The 18,858-nt window shown below is 49.1% G+C and overlaps 1 protein-coding gene across 2 annotated transcripts in view; it reads left to right on the top strand.

The window, feature by feature from the left end:
• The first annotated feature begins 3,645 nt into the window (after nt 1-3,645).
• atp2a3 (ATPase sarcoplasmic/endoplasmic reticulum Ca2+ transporting 3) overlaps nt 3,646-18,858 on the top strand; it is a 203,760-nt gene continuing 188,547 nt past the window's right edge. Inside the window, exon 1 of one of the 2 annotated variants that reach the window (XM_072589318.1) lies at nt 3,646-3,870. In XM_072589318.1, coding sequence (XP_072445419.1) covers nt 3,753-3,870 — 118 coding nt within the window. In that variant the 5' untranslated portion in view covers nt 3,646-3,752. The remainder of the gene's footprint in view (nt 3,871-18,858) is intronic. The other variant, XM_072589319.1, reaches the window with a different exon arrangement.

Here is an 18,858-nt window from a genome sequence, read left to right as displayed (position 1 = left end):
TATGGGGCATGGGGGAATGGGTGATGGGGTTTGGTGGGAGTGGGGAATGGAGTTTGGGGGAGTGGAGGATGGGGTTTGGGGGCTAGGTGGAGAAGGAGATGGGGTTTGGGGAGGGGGGGGTTGGTGTTTGGGGGGTGAGGTTTTTGGGGTGGGGGACGGGGTTTGGGGGTGGGTGGAGTGGGGGATGGGGTTTGGGGGTGGGGATGGGGTCTGGGGATGGGATATGGGGTTTGGGAAGTGGGGGGTGGGGTATCGGGGAATGGGGGATGGGGTTTGGGGGAGTGGTGGTTGGGACTGGGGAGTAGGGGATGGGAGAGTGGGCTTTGGGGAGAGTAGGGGATGGGGTTTGGTGGAATAGGGGATGGGGTTTGGTGGAATGGGGGATGGGGTTTGGGGGAGTGGGGGATAGGGTTTGGTGGGAGTGGGGTGTGTGGTTTGGGGGAGTGGGGTTTGGGGAGAGTAGGGGATGGGGTTTGGTGGAGTGGGGGATGGGGTTTGGGGTGAGTGGGGGAGTGTGGTTTGGGGGATGGAGTTTGGGGGAGTGGGGTATGGGGTTTGGTGGGAGTGGGGGATGGGGTTTGGTGGGAGTGGGGTATGGGGTTTGGTGGGAGTGGGGAATGGGGTTTGGGGAGTCGGGGAGGGTGTTTAGGGGAAGGGAGTTGGTGTTTGGGGAGTGGGGGGTGGGGTTTGGTGGTGGAGTGGGGGATGGGGTTTGGGGGAGTGGGGATTGGTGGGAGTGGGGGATGGGTTTTGGAGAGTAGGGGATGGGGTTTGGTGGGAGTGGGGGGTGGGGTTTGGAGAGTGGGTTTGCTGGGAGTGGGGAATGGGGTTTGGGGAGTGGGGGATGGGGTTTCATTGGAGTGGGGGATGGGGTTTGGTGGGAGTGGGGGATGTGGTTTGGGGAGTGGGGGATGAGGTTTGGGGGAGTGAGGGATGGGGTTTGGTGGGGGAGTGGGGAATGGGGGTTAGTGGGGGATGGGGTTGGTGGGAGAGTGGGGGATGGGGTTTGGGGGATAGAGTTTGGTGGGAATGGGGGATGGGATTTGGGGGAGTGGGGGATGGGGTTTGGGGAGTGGGGGATGTGGGGTAGTGGGGTGGGGGATGGGATTTGGGGAGTGGGGGTGGTGTTTGGGGGAGTGGGGATGGGGTTTGGGGGAGTGGGAGATGGGGTTTGGTGGGAATGGGGATGGGGTTTGGGGAGTGGGAGATGGGGTTTGGGGGGGAGTGGGGATGGTGCAGTGGGGTTTGAGGGATGGCGTTTGGTGGGGGAGTGGGTTTGGGGGATGGGGTTTGGGGGAGTGGTGTTTGGGGGAGTGGGGGATGTGGTTTGGTGGGGATGGGGTTTGGGGGATGGGGTTTGGGGAGTGGGGTTTGGTGGGGGATGAGGTTTGGGGGCGTGGAGGTTGGGGTGGGGGTTGGGCTTGGGTGTGTGGGAGATGGGGGAGTGGGCTTTGGGGGATGGGATTCGGTGGGGACTGGGGTTTGGGGGCATGGGGAATGGGGGAGTGGGTTTTGTGGGATGAGGTTTGGTGGGGGATGGGGTTTGGGGGAGTGGGGGATGGGGTTTGGTGGGGGATGGGGTTTGGAGGGGGATGGGGTTTGGTGGGGGATGGGGTTTGGGGATGGTGCTTGGGAGAGTGGGCGATGGGGTTTGGGGATGGGGTTGGGGGAATGGGATTTGGGGGAGTGGGGGATGGGGTTTGGGGGAGTGGGGTTTGGGGTTTGGTGGGGGACGGGCTTTGGGGGATGGGGTTTGGTGGATGGTGGGGTTTGGGGGGAGTGGGTTTAGGGGATGGGGATTGGGGGCGTGGGGTTTGGGGGATGGGGTTTAGGCGATGGGGTTTGGTGTGGGATGGGGTTTGGGGGGAGTGGGATTCGGGTGGGGTTTGGTGAAGGATGGGGTTTGGTGGGGGATGGGATTTGGGGGGATGGGGATTGGTGGGGGATGGGGTTTGGGGAGGATGGGGTTTGGGGGATGGGTTTTGGTGGGGTGTGGGGTTTGGAGGGGAGAGGTTTTGGGGAAGGGTTTTGGGGTTGGGATCTGGTGGAGGATGGGGTTTGGTTGGGGATGGGCTTTGGTGGGGGATGGGGTTTGGGCGGGAGTGGGTTTGGGGATGGGGTTTGTGGGATAGGGTTTGGTGGGGGATCGGGTTGGGGGAATGGGTTTGGGGAATGGGGTTTATTGGTGATGGGGTTTGGGGGGAAGTGGGTTTGGGGGAGTGGGGTTTAGGGGATGGGGTTTGGGGGATGGGATTTGGTGGGAGATGGGATTTGGTGAGGGATGGGGTTGGGGGGAGTGGGTTTGGGAGGAGTGGGTTGGGGGGATGGGGTTTGGAGGGGGATGGAGTTTGGGGGGATGGGGATTAGTGGGGGATGGGGTTTAGGGGGATGGGTTTTGGTGGGGTGTGGGGTTTGGAGGGGAGAGGTTTTGGGGAAGGGTTTTGGGGTTGGGATCTGGTGGGGGATGGGGTTTGGTTGGGGATGGGCTTTGGTGAGGAATGGGGTTTGGTGGGGATGGGGTTTGGGGGGAAGTAGGTTTGGGGGAGTGGGGTTTAGGGGATGGAGTGTGGTGGGGGATGGGGTTTGGGGGATGGGGTTTGGGGGGAGATGGGATTTGGTGAGGGATGGGGTTGGGGGGAGTGGGTTTGGGAGGGGTGGGTTGGGGGGATGGGGTTTAGTGGGGGATGGGGTTTGGGGATGGGGTTTGGGGGGATGGGGTGTGGAGGGGATGGGGTTTGGGGGGATGGGGTTTGGAGGGGATGGGGTTTGGGGATGGGGTTTGGTGGGGGATGGGGTTTGGGGGATGAGGTTTGGTGGGGGATGGAGTTTGGGGGAGTGGGGTTTGGTGGGGGGTGGGGTTTGGGGGAGTGGGGTTTGGGGGGATGGGGTTTGGGGGGGGATGGGGTTTGGGGGGATGGGGTTTGATGGGGGGTGGGGTTTAGGGGGCAGAGGTTGTGGGTTGTCTCATGTGGGGGAGGGTACTGCAGTGAGAGCCCCTGAGAATGAGGCGGGGGGGTTGCCCATGGCAACAGGGGAGCCAATCAGTAACTCCCTCTGAAACATCATGAGGGCGGAGCTTGTCCTGGAGAATGGGGCGGGGCGATGTGTGAGGAGGCGGGGCCAGTCGAATGAAGGTACGTGGGCGGGGCCTGAGTGTGTTGGGCGGGGCCTCTGTCCCGGGGTACATGTCCGTGCTGAGTGGGCGGTGCCAGTGCTCGGTGGGCGGTGCCTGTGTTCGGTGGGCGGTGCCTGTGCTCGGTGGGCGGTGCCTGTGTTCGGTGGGCGGTGCCTGTGTTCGGTGGGCGGTCCCATTGCTCAGTGGGCGGTACCAGTGTCTGGTGGGCGGTGCCTGTGCTCGGTGGGCGGTGCCTGTGTTCGGTGGGCGGTACCAGTGTCTGGTGGGCGGTGCCTGTGCTCGGTGGGCGGTACCAGTGTCTGGTGGGCGGTGCCTGTGCTCAGTGGGCGGTACCAGTGTCTGGTGGGCGGTGCCTGTGCTCGGTGGGCGGTGCCTGTGCTCGGTGGGCGGTCCCATTGCTCAGTGGGCGGTACCAGTGTCCGGTGGGCGGTGCCTGTGCTCGGTGGGCGGTACCAGTGCCCGGTGGGCGGTACCAGTGCTCAGTGGGCGGGGCCTGAGATACCTCCTCCGTCGAGGCAAACACACCTGCGGCTGAGAGCGGAGCAGCCGCCGGAGGAAGAGCAGCTGCAGCCGGAGATCCCCCGAGTCCCCCAGGAGCAGGCAGGCTGCCGGCAGCATGGAGAAGGCACACAGCAAAACGGTGGAGGAAGTTCTCGCTCACTTCGGGGTGAATGAGAACACAGGCCTCAGTCAGGAGCAAGTGAAGCTCAATCTCGAGCGATGGGGGCACAACGGTGAGTGTGTGAGGGGCACCCTTGGGTGTCTGAGGGAGACGGGGCACCCCTGGGTGTCTGAGGGAGATTGGGCACCCTTGGGTGTCTGAGAGAGATTGGGGCACCCCTGGGTATCTGAGAGAGATTGGGCACCCTTGGGTGTCTGAGAGAGATTGGGGCACCCCTGGGTGTCTGAGGGGTGGGAGCAGCTATGAGTGACTGAGGCGAGAGAGTGCACCCATAGGGGACACTGGGATGGGGGTACATCGAGAGGTGGTTGAAGGATTGAGTGCACCCATAGGTGACCAGAAGGGCACTGCTGGGTCATTGAAGAAGGGTGGGTGGGTGGGGGGGATCCGTATCTGAATGAGGGACAGTGTGCCCAACCCAGTGGATGGTTGGAGAGTGGAGATCTGCTCGGTCAGTGAGTATCTCCCAGTGAGGGTTAGAGCAACCAGTGAGGAGTGAGGGTGCACTCTATGATGAGGAAGGCTGCGTGGAGGGGGGGGGGTAGTTTTTTTCAGTGGGATCCTGAGGGGGGGACAGAAAGCAGACAAGATGTTGATAGGAGAAGCCAGTGAACAAGTGTGCTGTGAGGGGAGGATGGTTTGAGGGAATGGGGGGGGGGGGTGTTGAGTTCCCAACCCAGGCTGAGCCAGCAGCCCAATGGATCGTGCTCCTCACCCATTTGCCTGTCTCCAGGCGCACTCTCAGCTTGTTGGCTCACTCTATGCCAGCAACTTCAGTCAGAATCGGAATTCATCCTGATCGGGATCTTACAACACTGTGTGTTGAAGGGAGAGAGAGAGAGAGTTTCTGATTGTTTTGAACAGACAGTGTTTGTCACTCTGCACAGAAACATCTGTCTGGGTCAGTGGAATGTCTGTAGTTTAGACTGACCCCAGTGTTAATTCTCCTGCACGATGGATGATCATTTTTTTTCGATATATTTGCCTTTTTTCTGTCGACTCAAGGGCGAGTGACAGGACTCTGGGCGTGTGAGGTGCCTGTCATTTCTGTCTGCAGATCCTGGGAGATCCACTCAGGGTGTGAAGGAGATTGAGCAGGTCAGCTTTGGAGGTCTCGACATCCTGGGCCAGGGAGAGTTAATACAGGGCGTGGCTTTAACTGGGTCTTTTAGGATCGTTTAACCAGTCAGTTACCAGCATGAGACCAGCCCTAACCAAACCAAACATCTCAATGAATAATAATCTAGTTGAGTTGTAATGAATGCACCCAGAATCACCCTTTGCAGGATGTGACAGTTTTAGTCTTGGGTAAGATTTAAAATCTTGATTTCTGTGACTGAAATTTGCTCCACTGTCAGTTCATGTTAACTAGGAAAATAACTCGTCCATATGTTTATTGTGGGATGGGGGAAGGTGTGATGAGGGGTGAAGTTCAGTTCCCTGGGAATTGTGTTCACTGTCCTGCCTTCCCTCCCTAGCCCCCCGGGGATGGGGGGTTCCTTTTACAGCGTACGGACCGAGCCTAGTGCACCTTACCGAGGGGCTCACCCTGGCCCACATGTGGACAACCGCCCTATCATTCCAACTTTTCTCTTCACCGTGACAATACACAGACACCAGCGCCTTGTCTTTTTTTTCCCCTCAAACAAAATATTTTGTTTTTCTATTTTAAAAAAAAATCTTCAAAGTTAAAATGTAACACGCAGCTGACGATGCATTTGGTGCGAATTATTTTGTCCCCCTCTGGGCTGTGGGAACTGTAACGTTATAAAGTGCAGCCTTTGCTGGGGGATCCTCTTTAATAATGTATGTAGCGTTCTGGGTCTGGGACATCCGTCCAGGTAGCAGGGCTGAGGGGCAAGGGAGGCTATCACTTGCAGGCGAGATTAGATGTTGCTGAACACATGAGCCATGCACCTCTTTCCCCCCTCCCCCCGACCCCCTCCCTCCTGTACGCGGCTGACTGCACCTCCTTCTGTGTAACAGGATGTTAGGAGGGCTTCTGAAATGTTGATGTCGTTCATTTGAATTCGTGTTTACTGTCTTTAACTTGTCAGTGCCGCTGCACTGACATACTTTCCACTGAAGTTTTTTTAAAAAACTGGCCAGAAACTACAGAGCACCGGGTCTGGAAATGCAGCCATTTGTTTGATATTATTCCAGGCATACTGAAAAAAGGGTGTGTGTGTGTGTGTGTGAGAGAGAGGGGGGCGGAGGGTGAGGCAAGAGAGGAACAGAGTTTAGAACAAACACACAGCCCTCCCACTGCAGCCAAGTTAATGCTAAACAAAATTTACCCTTTAAGGAAGTGTTTACTAACACCAAGTCTACGCTGTCCTGTAACCATTCTGTAATAAAAACAAGGAAGTGCCGATCCTAGAAACCTGAACCAAAATTGCTGGATCAACTCAGCATCCGTGAGGAGAGAGAAACAGTTTCTTGTCCAGTGATCCTTTTCCAGGAACTGCAACATCCAGGAGGTGTATCTTAAAGTAGCAGCAACAATGGAGTGTGTCACCGTGCACTTTCCAATTACAGTTTGGTACATTAGAGATATTAAATCTGCTCCAGTCAATCTTGTAGCCATTTTGGCTTCTGTTGGACCTTGTTCCAACATTATCAACCGTCTTTGAAATGCAAGGTCTGGTTTCTTGGATCATGTATGATTTTTGCCACTGGCTGGACCTCCATACCTTCCCCTCTCCTTCCCTTGGCTGCTTCACCAGAAGCTGCAGCAGCAGCAGCAACATTAACCCCACCGAGACACGGGAGCGGGGAGCTAGTAATACTACAGCCTAAAGCTACATGTTGATCTGTTTGTGACCAGTCAAAGAAGCCACACAGCCAAATTTCTGCTCAGAATTTGCAGAGGTCTTCCAAATTGGAATTTTATGGAACAATTCCTTGGCTGGGTAATAGGCTGTAGAAGTTATGAAGCAAGACTGTTGTGGAATTGGACACTGAAATCAAGGATGTGACAGCAGTGTTAGAAACTGGAGTTAAGATAGAGTTGAGCTATGATATATTTGAACAGTTCTGAGGGACTGAATGTCCTTCTCTTCATATCTTTGATTTGCTTTTATTTAAACTACATAATTCTGTTTGCAGACATTAAACTTAATTGTTTAATCCGATCATTCAAACACTAATTTCCTCCTTTTTTTCCCTTAATTCAAATTATCAGGAAATTGTATTAAGTATAAGTTACCCTGGAAATATCAGGCTCATTTGTAACGTTAGGATTTTAGGATTAGAAAACTCTTTCTCTTCCCCCCCCTGCCCCCGTATGTGTGCTGAGAGCATGGTTTAGAAGCTGAAGTTATCATGTAATGGCAGATTGCCTCATTTCCTGTAGATTGTGGTGAATTTATATAGAAAAAACAAACTTCTCTAAGGCGACGATAGCATCTGGAGAGAGTCTCAGCGTTGGTATTAATCTGGGTTTTCAGAGTGGACTAATGGGGATGGACAGTGTCTGAATGAACTGGATTAATCACTTTAAAATAACCGATTTCTTGCCTGGTTTCTACTGATTTAAATGGCAGTGCCTGAAATCAGTGAGAAAAGCTCACAGAGCTGTACACTGGGACCTGTTGAGGCATCTCACAGCATGAGAGAAAAAAAAAATCTAAGAATAGAAGCAAATTGCTCATAATTCTGCTGCTTGGCAACAATTGAGAGCATAGAAAAGAGAGTTTTATCAACATTATATAATCCTACGAGGTGAACGATCTTTCTGAAAGTATATCATTCTGACCAGCTTGTCAGCTTCTATTGCCAGGAAGCTGCTGGTACCTTCTTGTTGTATTACTCCCTTCAATCATTTGTAATTACTTTGCACCTTTTTAATGTGGCAAAATGTCTAAGGGCACTTCAGAGAAAAGCTGACAAATAAACACCAAACCAAAGAGGGGGGATTTAGGACTGGCGATCAAAATCTTCTGAGGGATGTGACAAATTAGAGTTGGGCTTTTACCTCGAGTGTACAAGGTCCAGATATATAAATGCTGCCACTAATGAAAAGGCAAGGGAACTGGGGCATTTGCAACAGACTGAGCTAGACCTGTTAGGAGGGATGAGACGCTAGAGAGAGATTTGTGAGGACTGCAGAGTGGAAACAAAAGCCTCTCTGGTTTGGGAGTCTGATCAGTAAGACGATGAGTGAGTGGAACATGATGCATGTTGAGATGTGTGCGGCAGACTTTTGGATCATCTCACTGTTATGGAAGTTGTGAATTCACCCTAGAGAGCAAGACCGGGGAGGTAACGAGATTTCCACAACGGCATTGGTCTCCTCTTCGAGATATCTTTAAGATCAAGTTTTTGGGAGTTCCTTTTGTGCAGGGTTGGAATCCAGTGCCACTCATCGTGCGGGTGTGTTAGTTGTGATGAAATGTGTCACTGGAACTGTTTCCCAAGGTCCATGTAGACCATGGAGCAGAAACTGCAAGAGTCAGCATTTAGAAACAAAATGATTTCGCTGCTGGGGGCTCTGCAGACAACTAAAAGAGTGTGTTCAGGTCCTGCTCTGTACACAGACTGTACCACACTCTCTGTCCTGTCTTGGGGAGTCACACTTGAATAGATCCAATTTTCTGAGCGCATATGGATGGTAGGCTGCTTCAGCAATTTTCATTAAACAAATCTGACGCTCTATCAAAACTAAGAGGGGCAGAGTTTGAAAAGAGTAAATAAACATCAGGCAGTGATTCATTGTCATTTGGAAATGCTCACGATTCTCCAGCTGTAGATCTGGAACAACAGTCAATTTGACAGTGTGGGCCCATCTCTCTGGTTGATTCTGATACAAAGAGTGGATCAGTGTTACTCCCTAACCCACAAGTAACCGGAATGATGTTCAGTGTGGTCCATCACTCTGTCATTCACTATAACTGGAGACTCTCACATAACCTTTGTCCCTCGAGTAATTTGCATGCTTCCTCCTCTTGCTCCCTAGGTAACTGGAAACTCACTTTTGTTCCCATGCGCCAACAAAAACATTTGCTGCATTTTAAACCTTGTTCTTTTAGATTATAAATTGAGTGACATTCCCAGGAATGCGAATATTTTGCTCATCTGAGGAACTGCTTCTGTTTAAAGATAGTGCTGTGGACTGGCGCATTGGGCTTGGGGAGGGAGAGAGAAGGATGTTGTGATGGGAGAATGTCCATCTGTACCAGATTGTGAGGGTACTTGGAGGGTGCTGGGACTGCAGATCTTGAGAATATATCTGTTGGTATTTCACAAATTGGAGCAACCCTCAGGAAAGTGGGGAAGCCTGTACCTGTGACTGTATAGAGTTCCTGCAGTGCGGAAGGCTGTTCAGTTGATTGAGTCTGCACCGACCCTCTGAAGAGCATCTCACCCAGTCATAGACATGTAGCATGGAAACAGACCCTTCAGTTCAACTCATCCATGCCGACCAGCTATCCTAAATTAATCGAGTCCCATTTGGCCCCTATTTAGATTCTGATTAGATTACGTTCCCGACAGTATGGAAACAGGCCCTTTGGCCCAATGAGTCCACACTCACCTCCTTCACTGTCCCTAACACTGGCAGTTTTGGTGTCATCTGCACGTGTAGTTTGGAGGTAGGAAATGAACAGAGAGATAGCGATTAAAGATGGGAAGAGTGAAGAATTGGAGCTGATTGGAGAGATGGAAGCGTTGGTGTCAGAGAGAGAGAGAGAATACATTTCTCCTTCCTTGTGTTTTCATTCTGTGTCTGTGTGTCCCCTTTGCCAAACGTTTTCCAATCTATCCACGTGATTGAACTTTCTCGTCCTTAGAGCCACCCTTGTTTCACCATCTCTGCCTTCACATCCGTCAATATTATACCTAGAACATTACCTCATGTCCCTCTTAAGAGGGGTTGTTTTGAACAGAATGTAGAATGAGTGTCACTGCTGGAGAACTGAAACTTAGTAAGAGTTCAAGACGGAGGGAGCAACTAGCAGGCAAGTCTCCTAAATTGCTTTTTAATGCAGTGCTATAAAGGAACCATTAGAGTGAAATGCACATGAAATTTGAGCAAACAGATGGCCCAAAGACCAACAAGCATGAATTCTTTATCGCACAACATCGTGTCATCACAAATGAGAAATTAAGGTTGTGCAAGGAAGGTACCATATTTAAATGGTATTAAACATGTGGTTTACCTCTGGTTGAGAAAATCCTTTGTCTGCCTGATCTTTCTGCCTATGAGGTCTCCTTTCCCTATCAATACTCTTTTTGTCCAGAGCGGGGCAGTTTGACTGCTCCAGCTGCTCTCCTCAGGGCTTGGTCTCGCTATCGCCATGTGTTGTTGGGTATCCTCTTATGTTTACATAGCTGCGAATGTTAACCATGAACAAAAGCCTTTGTCACAGATATTGTTAATAGACCTCAATATCAGCCTGTTCAAAATGCTTGATGTGGAATATAGCAGCGCTATTTTCCCCACACAGGATTTTTCAACCAGCCATGCCTACAAGGTCTTTGAGGGTTTTCTATTTTTGCTATAGCATTATGCAAAGCAGACCTTATCCATCTGAGTTTCTTAAGAATTGGTAAGCCTGCAGGGATGTTTTTATCTACTGTTCAATCTTGGCAAATTGCTGAGGCGAGTTTGCCAAATAGCGTGGCGATTATAGTGGGATCAGGATTTCTATGAACTGGGATCAAGAGAAAACATTCCTAAATCCTACTGGTAAAGCCCGTTCAAACAACTCATTCACCAAGCAAGTGTCAGCCAATCCGGGGAAACTGAATGAAAGCTGATGCACGAGCTATTTACCAGCTTTGACGGACACAGCTTTGTGTGACTGAGTGGTCACCCACTGGGTATAAAATGGGAGAATGGACAGGAGTTGTTCTCTCAGCACGGCCGGGCAGATGGGATGAGTGCAGACAGTGAGTGCAGCTCCTCAGGAAGAAATGGATGAGATCCATCTCTCAAATCGCTCACCACCTGCTGACGATCTTTGTGGCCAGAAGTATTTTTTTTAACTGAATACTAACTGTGACTTGCAGTTCCTTGAAATATAATCTTGGGGTGTGTGACTGACTAAGATTAGCACTGCCTATCATTGATATGAAAATGGTCAGTTGTGCAGTTATGTAGTGCCTATCTGGGATATTCTGAAGTCGTGCACAAGCCATGAAGTATCATGGAGGTGTAGACACTGTATTAAGATTGGGAGACACTGCAACAGTAGATGTCCCTAACAATAAAGTGACAGTTCAGGTGATCTATTGGAGTGATATTGATTGAGGGATCAATATTGATCAGAACACTTGGAGAAACCTCCCTGTTCTTGTTCGCATAGTGCCCTTTGGATTGTTTCAGTGAGTCGGACAGTGCCTTGATTTAATGCTTGGTCTCGTGGTTTCTCTGACTGTGTGATACTAAAATGGTGTAAATCAAGTAGCTCTGAATCCAAAGGAGAGCAGGAGTGGTCTACTATTGATGCCATGATTTGGAGGTGCCGGTGTTGGACTGGGGTGTACAAAGTTAAAAATCACACAACACCAGGTTATAGTCCAACAGGTTTAATTGGAAGCACTAGCTTTCGGAGTGACGCTCCTTCAGGTGATAGTGGAGGGCTCAATCGTAACACTATCGAGCCCTCCACAACCACCTGATGGAGTGTCGCTCCGAAAGCTAGTGTGCTTCCAATTAAACCTGTTGGACTATAACCTGGTGTTGTGTGATTTTTAACTTTGCCCACACACATGCATCAATAGTACAATGAGAATTCCTCTCTCTTCGGTTTGGCAATCTTCTAAAGGAAGTGGAGCCTTGTCAGTCATGACCTTGCACTCTCATGGTTCCTTCATAGAATTGTAGCAATAACCAAAGGGAGAGAGGCCATTTGGCCCATGCTCCTGCTATTGTGAAGCTGGAGATGAAGACTGGTGCATTGTGTCTCAGATCCCCCCCGTGCAGAGCCAAGGGCTCCTGTCTATCCAACCCCAGCAGTCCTGTTCCTCGTTCTGAAGAAATCCTACTGAACCTGAGATGTCAACTCTGACAGGAAAAACAATCAGACCCGCTGAGTTTCTCCAGCAACTTCTGTTCTCTCCCTCATCCGCTGTCCCTGTCTCATTGGAAGATGAGTAAGGAAACTTGTATTTCTAGATAATTTTAATTAACCTGGTCAAACATGTAGACAGCCTGCCACTGTGCTACAAGAGCTCCAAGAACTGAATGTGACAAGCTTGCATTTCTATGGTGAACGGTGATTTAAAACGATTTTGATAAGTCACTTCATTGTGAATGCTGCTAATTTCCTAATAGCTGCTTCCAATGCATGAGTTGCTGCTTGGTGTAATTATTTTAATGGGCCAGTTCAGATGTGTTGTGACAAGGTGGGAGCTGAATCCAGACCTTGAGTCCAGAGGTAGGGACGCTACCACTGTGCCACACAGGCCTGAACTGATGTACCCCAGCCTGAACTCTTGAACAAAAGGCAGTCAGCAAAGAGGGGCATAGCGTCTCTGCAGCATCTTTCAGAGTTGCCCAAGGAAGTGCTGTTGGGAAGGTGGATGTCAACCAAGTGAAAGCAGCAGCCAAATCCCACAAACCGTAGAATGAACGGTTATAATTACCTGTAACTCCATGATGCTGACTGAAGGGCAAATGTTAGCTGGCGGCACTGGGGACACTCGACCTGTACCTCTCAATATTTCTGCCGAGTGTTTGTCCCCATCTTCTCACTGACCTTCACAGATAGGAAAAAGACCAATTCCCAACATCCCATCCGCTCGATTTCAATTTACTTTTAAAAGAATATCGATACTTTAGTGTGTCCTCTGGAGTTGACCTTTTAACTCTGCGAGTGGGAGGTGTACGGGAGAACAGGGAGGGGGAGAGAGCCTGCAGTTGAACAGCTGGTTCTGTAGATCAAGCCAGAGGGAGCTGATGTAATCTCTCTCACTCCTAGACTGACCTGCTGCATCCAGGAGTGTCGTGAATTTAAATGACCTCCCAGAAGCAGCAGATTGACAGGGACGCTGAAAGGTTTGAGGCAGAAGTTGAGAGTTGTTCAAAGAGCTGGGGGAGGGGTCTGGGATTACAAAACTTGATGATTGCCCCATTGCAATCAATAGCATCCCCTATGTCCCAGCCCTCTGCCCATACTCTCAGTACCAGGGTTTCCTTCTCTGCCGAGACTGGGGGCGGGGGGGGGGGGGGGTGGGGTGGTGAGGGGTCTGCAGTAAGGATGTGACAGTCGAGTCTGACTGAAACGATGAGAATCTGGCTGTCACTACTTGGAAGGTCCACGATGCAGGATATTAAACTGACAGTGCCTCCCAACCACTGACCAAAGGGCAGGGAGACAGATGTCTCCAGTTCGGAATGGACACTTCTCAGTGGGGAATGCTCACTCGTTTTCATTGTCACTGTCAGATTAACATTGACTACAGAGAAGGACTAATTGTTATCTCGTCTTTTAACGCTCCCCACCCCACCTTGGAAATGGGATAGTGGTGTTTTGATAAGTGTGCACTGTTCCAGTGTTACAGGTGGGAATGGATCTGCAGTAATGGTTTGAGTGGGGACAAAAGATAGCTGGAGCATTGGAATTATTCACAGAATTGGGGCGATTCATTCCTTTTCTATGTGTAGAGTTGCACAATTATGCGCAAATTGCTTTTAAAAGTACACTCCTTCCCCGAGTGTATAATTGTCAGCCTTGCATCAGTGCATTAGAGAAGTCACACCTGTAGGAGAAAGTGAGGACTGCAGATGCTGGCGATCAGAGCCCTGAAGAAGGGCTCGTGCCCGAAACGTCGATTCTCCTGCTCCTTGGATGCTGCCTGACCTGCTGCCCAAGTCACACCTGTAACCCAGCCTGTCCATTGCGCCAACATATTGTAATCGGGTCAATTAACCAAACCAGTCAAATATCCAGTTGATGAATGAACCAAAAAATGCCAACAAAGGATGAATATGCTGCAAAGTTCTTTTTTTAAAAGAAAATACTAAGCTGCCATCTTTTAAACCAGAAGGTTGTGATGCAGGAGTGGAAGTGTTTGAGAACTGGAACAGAGAAGCCAAGTTCCTATCCTAGCATGACAGAGAAACTTGGGGAAGGGGGAGGTTTCTGTTGGTTAAAATGATTGAAGGTGGCAGTGTTTAGCTTTAAAAGAGACAGCTACTATTTGACTCAGTTATGAGCAGAGACTGCTTAAAGAACTGTCAGAGCAGGCAGGATCTGTGGAGAGAGGGGAAACAGCAGTAATGTTGCAGTGAGATGAGCTTTTCATCTGCAAAGTTACTGCCAGGTCAGCTTTCATTGCAGATTTGCAGGATGGATGGTAGTTTGACTTTGTAATTGGGTAATTGATTTGCTGTAGGTAAGGAAGCCTGTCTTGTGTGCCCAGTGTGACCTATGTGATGCCAGCCCCCTCATCATTGACGCCCTCATTGTGTTAACCTGCTGTTCCTGGGGGCACAGAGTTCTACCAATGAGACAAAGTCAAAGTGACCGGTGAAAATGTTTAAAAGCTGACTTTGTTTTCAATACACTGTTTTGGTTTTTTCACCCCAGGTCACTGTGAACAGAAGGAAAGGTTTCCTTATCCCTGGCAGTTGTGGGGCCCATGCCTTAGGATTCTGTTCCTAAGCTTCTCTGCCTCATCCCATTTGTTATTGAGACTCCCAGCCTGACCGTGAGGCCAATATGCTTGGGAAGAACTTCATTATTTTGCTCGCACAGCTTTCTTCCTTCGTGTATTCCTTTTCCCATTATTTCAGGCTCTTGATATTGGTAAGTTGAATCAAACATTTGACACACACTTCCAATGTCAGGTAAGACTCTAACCCAGACCTTCTGGCACAGTGTTAGAGACACTGCCACTCTGCAGCAAGAACCTGTTATGAGTTGTCCCTTGTCCATCAAAACACTTTGACAACCGTGGGATCCAACCTTTTGCCTCCATTTAAGAAGGGAGTCTTAATCCAGTACCTTAGACTGCTCAGCCGCACCAACCAATCAGGCAACCAACCTGTGCAGAGATATGACATACCTCTGGAGGGATACTTAGAATTCATACAGTGTGAAAACAGGCCATTTGGCCCAACAAGTCCACACCAACCCTCCGAAGAGTAACCCACACAGAGCTGCTCCCCTACTAGTCTACATTTACCCCAACCTACACATCCCTGAACACTACAGGCAATTTAGCACGGCCAATTCACCTAACCTGCACATCTTTGGACTGTGGGAGGAAACCGGAGCTCCCAGAGGAAACCCACACAGACACAGGGAGAGTGTGCAAACAGTCACCCGAGGCTGGAATTGAACCCAGGTGTTGTGAGGCAGCGGTGCTAACCACTGAGCCACTGGTTGGTGTAGGGTTATGGAGAGAGCAGGTTGGATTGTTTCAGCACAGATTCAATGTGCCTATGGTGTAAAATTCTAATGTTGAACATATTTTAATAAAGCAAGTTTACAGCCGAGCCCCATGGAACTGATTTGAAACCAGTTACTCCTGGCACAAAGTCCTGTAAAAATGGGATATGTGTGACATCCACCTAGAATGAACACCTTGTAAATAAAGGTTGAACTACACAAATTTGTTTGCCGATGTTGGAATTAACATTTGACACTGCAAAGGGCAGATAATTTCTTCAATGGACCCCAGCATTTGTAATCTTTAAGAATCCAGGTTGGAAAAAACACGAGACAAATACCTACATGCTCAGTTGGAATATTAGGTAAAACCTGAAAGAACTACAGATGCTGTAAATCAGAAACAATTACAGACCTTGTTGGAAAAGCTCAGCAGGTCTGGCTGCATCTGTGAAGAGAAATCAGTTAACATTTTGGGTCCGGTGACCTGAAATGGCCTGAGGAAAGACCCGAAACATTATCTCTGATTTCTCTCCGTAGATGCTGCCAGACCTGCAGAGCTTTTCCAGCAATTTCTGGTTTTGTCAGTGGGAATACTGCTTTGAGTTCCAATGTTTGGCTGTAATGTTGGTGGACCATGATTCATTCAGTCACCCTGTGAATAATCAAGTCATATTCTGTGTTTGTGGAGCATTCGTTCTGAGCTGTCTCTAGAAGCACACTAATTATGGAATTTATACTGTACATATTATTTAAGAACTGTCTACATATACATTGGTTACAGGAATTGCACAGAGGTGAACAGAAATCCACTTCAGGAAATTTCTTCCTGATTTAAAATTGAAACATCACTGACCTGCTTATCTTAGTTAAAAATCACACAACACCAGGTTATAGTCCAACAGGTTTAATTGGAAGCACTAGCTTTTGGAGCGATGCTCCTTCATCAGGTGATTGTGGCTGAAAGCTAGTGCTTCCAATTAAACCTGTTGGACTCTAACCTGGTGTTGTGTGATTTTTAACTTTGTACACCCCAGTCCAACACCGGCATCTCCAAATCATGCTGATCTTAAGATGTGGTGTCACCTTTGTGTAGAAAACAGCAGCCACGAGAGTTGAGATGCAAAGTAGTTAACAGACTTGGCTAAAACAGCTTGGAACCTCCACCTTTCTCAGAGTGTTAACTCCTGCTGGGTTTCACAAGTGCCGTTGGATCTCCTGCATCTTCCCCCCCCAACCTCCAGGCACGTATTAACTAGGTCGGCAGGGTATTTGTCGCTCACAAAACATCCACATGGGCACCTCATCCAGCAGGGAATAACGATAGGATTTGTGTCCAGGAGCAGGGATGTCTTTCTGCAATAGTGCAGAGTGTTGGTGAGACCACACCTGTGTCTGACCAAGAGTGACCTAGCTATGGAAGGAGCACAGCAAAGGTTCGCCAACCTACTTCCTGGGATTGTGGAACGAATATGTGAACAAAGACTGTCTGTCTGTTAGGGCTCTATTCACCGGAGTTTAGAAGAATAAGGGATTTCTCTTAGAAACCAATAACACCCCAACAGGACTGGGTACGGTGTTCTCGATAACAGCTCGGCCATTTAGGACTGAGATAAAGGGAAATATCCTCACCCAGGAAATGGTGAGCCCATGTGGGATTTTCTGCTGCAGAAAGCAGTTGAGGCCAAATATTGAATGTTTTCAAGAAGGACACTGATATAGTTCTTGGGGTTAAAAAGAAATGGGATATGGGGGAGAAAGCGGGAACAGGGATTGGAGTTGGATGATCAGCCATGATCAAAATGAATGGTGGGTCAGACGCAATGGGCAGAATGGCCTACTACTATCTCTGTTTCTATAAGATGCAGAGCAGACTGGGCAGTCTAGCTTCAGTGTAATGGCACGAATTGTAGTGTTTCATCTATATGATGAATGTGGCTATGCTATGGCACCCAGAAACGCTGGGAGTACGATTCAGTTTATGAATAAAGATTTTGGTCAAGGGTGTCGATGAAGGATAGAGGCCCTGCAGGCTTGAGGGATAGTCTTTAGATGAGGGTCTTCACAATTGCACCTCACCTCCCCACCTCTCAGCCTCCAAAGTAAGATGACCGTGACTTGAGTGCGTAACTGGGATACATTGGAGTGCTGCGCTGTTATCTTTTCAGATAAAAAAACCTCTGCTGAACATGTAAAGTTCTACCCTACAGTGTGTAGAATGTGGAGTGAAGAGTTAACTGTATCAATGCACTGACTGCAACCGAACCTGTACATAAGGTTCCACGTGATTGATGTCAGATCATGTGGGATGGAGGCTGATGGAAAAGATTGACCAAGCTTCCCAATATAGTTCATAGGCAATAAATGCTAACAATTTGCACCAGTATTGTGTTCTGTACTCCTATGTCTTCTAGTACTAGAAGCTCTGAAAGACATTGCTAAATATTGGAGCAAGGAAGTTATTTCCACGTCTTGGCTAGTATTTATTGCTCAGCCAGCAGTAATTCAGACCCTATTTCATTGTTAATTGTAGCAGTATTTTTTGTGTATAATTTCATTGTCTCATTTCCTGTAGTGACTGCATCTGTGTGGCTAGTTCTGTTGCTGGTTGTTTTGAGATGTTCTGAGATTCTGAAATCCACATACAGTATTTTGTTCCTGGTCTGTGCTTAACCTTGTTTTTTTTTGTTTTTGAAGAAGAAATCTTTTGAGTACTTTCCTGTTCCAAGAAGCTCTTGATTTGTTCTTTGGCATTGTCCAGCAGACACAGGGCAGCCAGCAGTTGGAAAGGCAAGCTGCAAACAAATTCAAATGAAGGAGGGGGGGGGAAGGACAGATGGGTGGAGAAACATTCCTGAGCAAGGCTCGAGCATTCGTGTGTTCAAGTCCTGAACAGCACCAGCAATCATAACCCTGAGGGCTGCCGGCAACAGGGAAGGAAAACAAGCAACTGATGGAGATGGGATGGGATTCCCTGGCCCAGGCTTGTACGGAATCCCTGAGCCAGTTAACCAATGCATGCCATAACTTGCTCTGGGTTTCAACTCTGGCGTCTATTGAATTAGGTTACAAAAGGCCGTTTCTTTTGTATGAGTGAGTACCTAATTTGTTTTCTTTGTGACTGCATGTTCGCAGTACACAATGTAGTACACATGAAAGGTAGAAATTTGATCCCTTTTGGTTTTTAACATCGTGCTGACTTGTTATGGCGCACACGTGACCAGCCTGTAACTGAACCGTTCTGCACTTGCACTCCGACTGTGTTAATGATTAACGAATGCCTCTAGAATTCTGATTGGAATTAGAATCCCTACAGTGTGGAAACAAGCCCTTCGGCCCAACAAGTCCACACTGACCCCCACCCAGACCCATTCCCCGACACAGATTGTTCTAGACTTCCCCTGACTAATGCATCTAGCCTACATTTCCTTGAGCTCTCTGGGCAATTTAGCATGGCCAATTCACCTGACCTGCACTGCTTTGGATTGTGGGAGGAAACCCACACAGATACGGGGAGAATGTGCAAACTCCACACAGACAGTTGCGCGAAGTTTGGGAATTGAACCCAAATCCCTGGCGCTGTGAGGCAGCAGTGCTAACCACTGCTGCCCCATTAATGTTCCTCTTCCTTTCTCTCTCTCTTTGCATCAGTTGTCACTCTAGAGGATTCAAGTGGCAATCCTGCTGTTGCTTTAAATCGC

This window comes from Chiloscyllium punctatum, chromosome 19, assembly GCF_047496795.1.
Source record: "Chiloscyllium punctatum isolate Juve2018m chromosome 19, sChiPun1.3, whole genome shotgun sequence".
Lineage (NCBI taxonomy): Eukaryota > Metazoa > Chordata > Chondrichthyes > Orectolobiformes > Hemiscylliidae > Chiloscyllium > Chiloscyllium punctatum.
The sequence above is the reverse complement of the archived record's forward strand: the minus strand, read 5'-3'. Positions and strand labels throughout refer to the sequence as shown.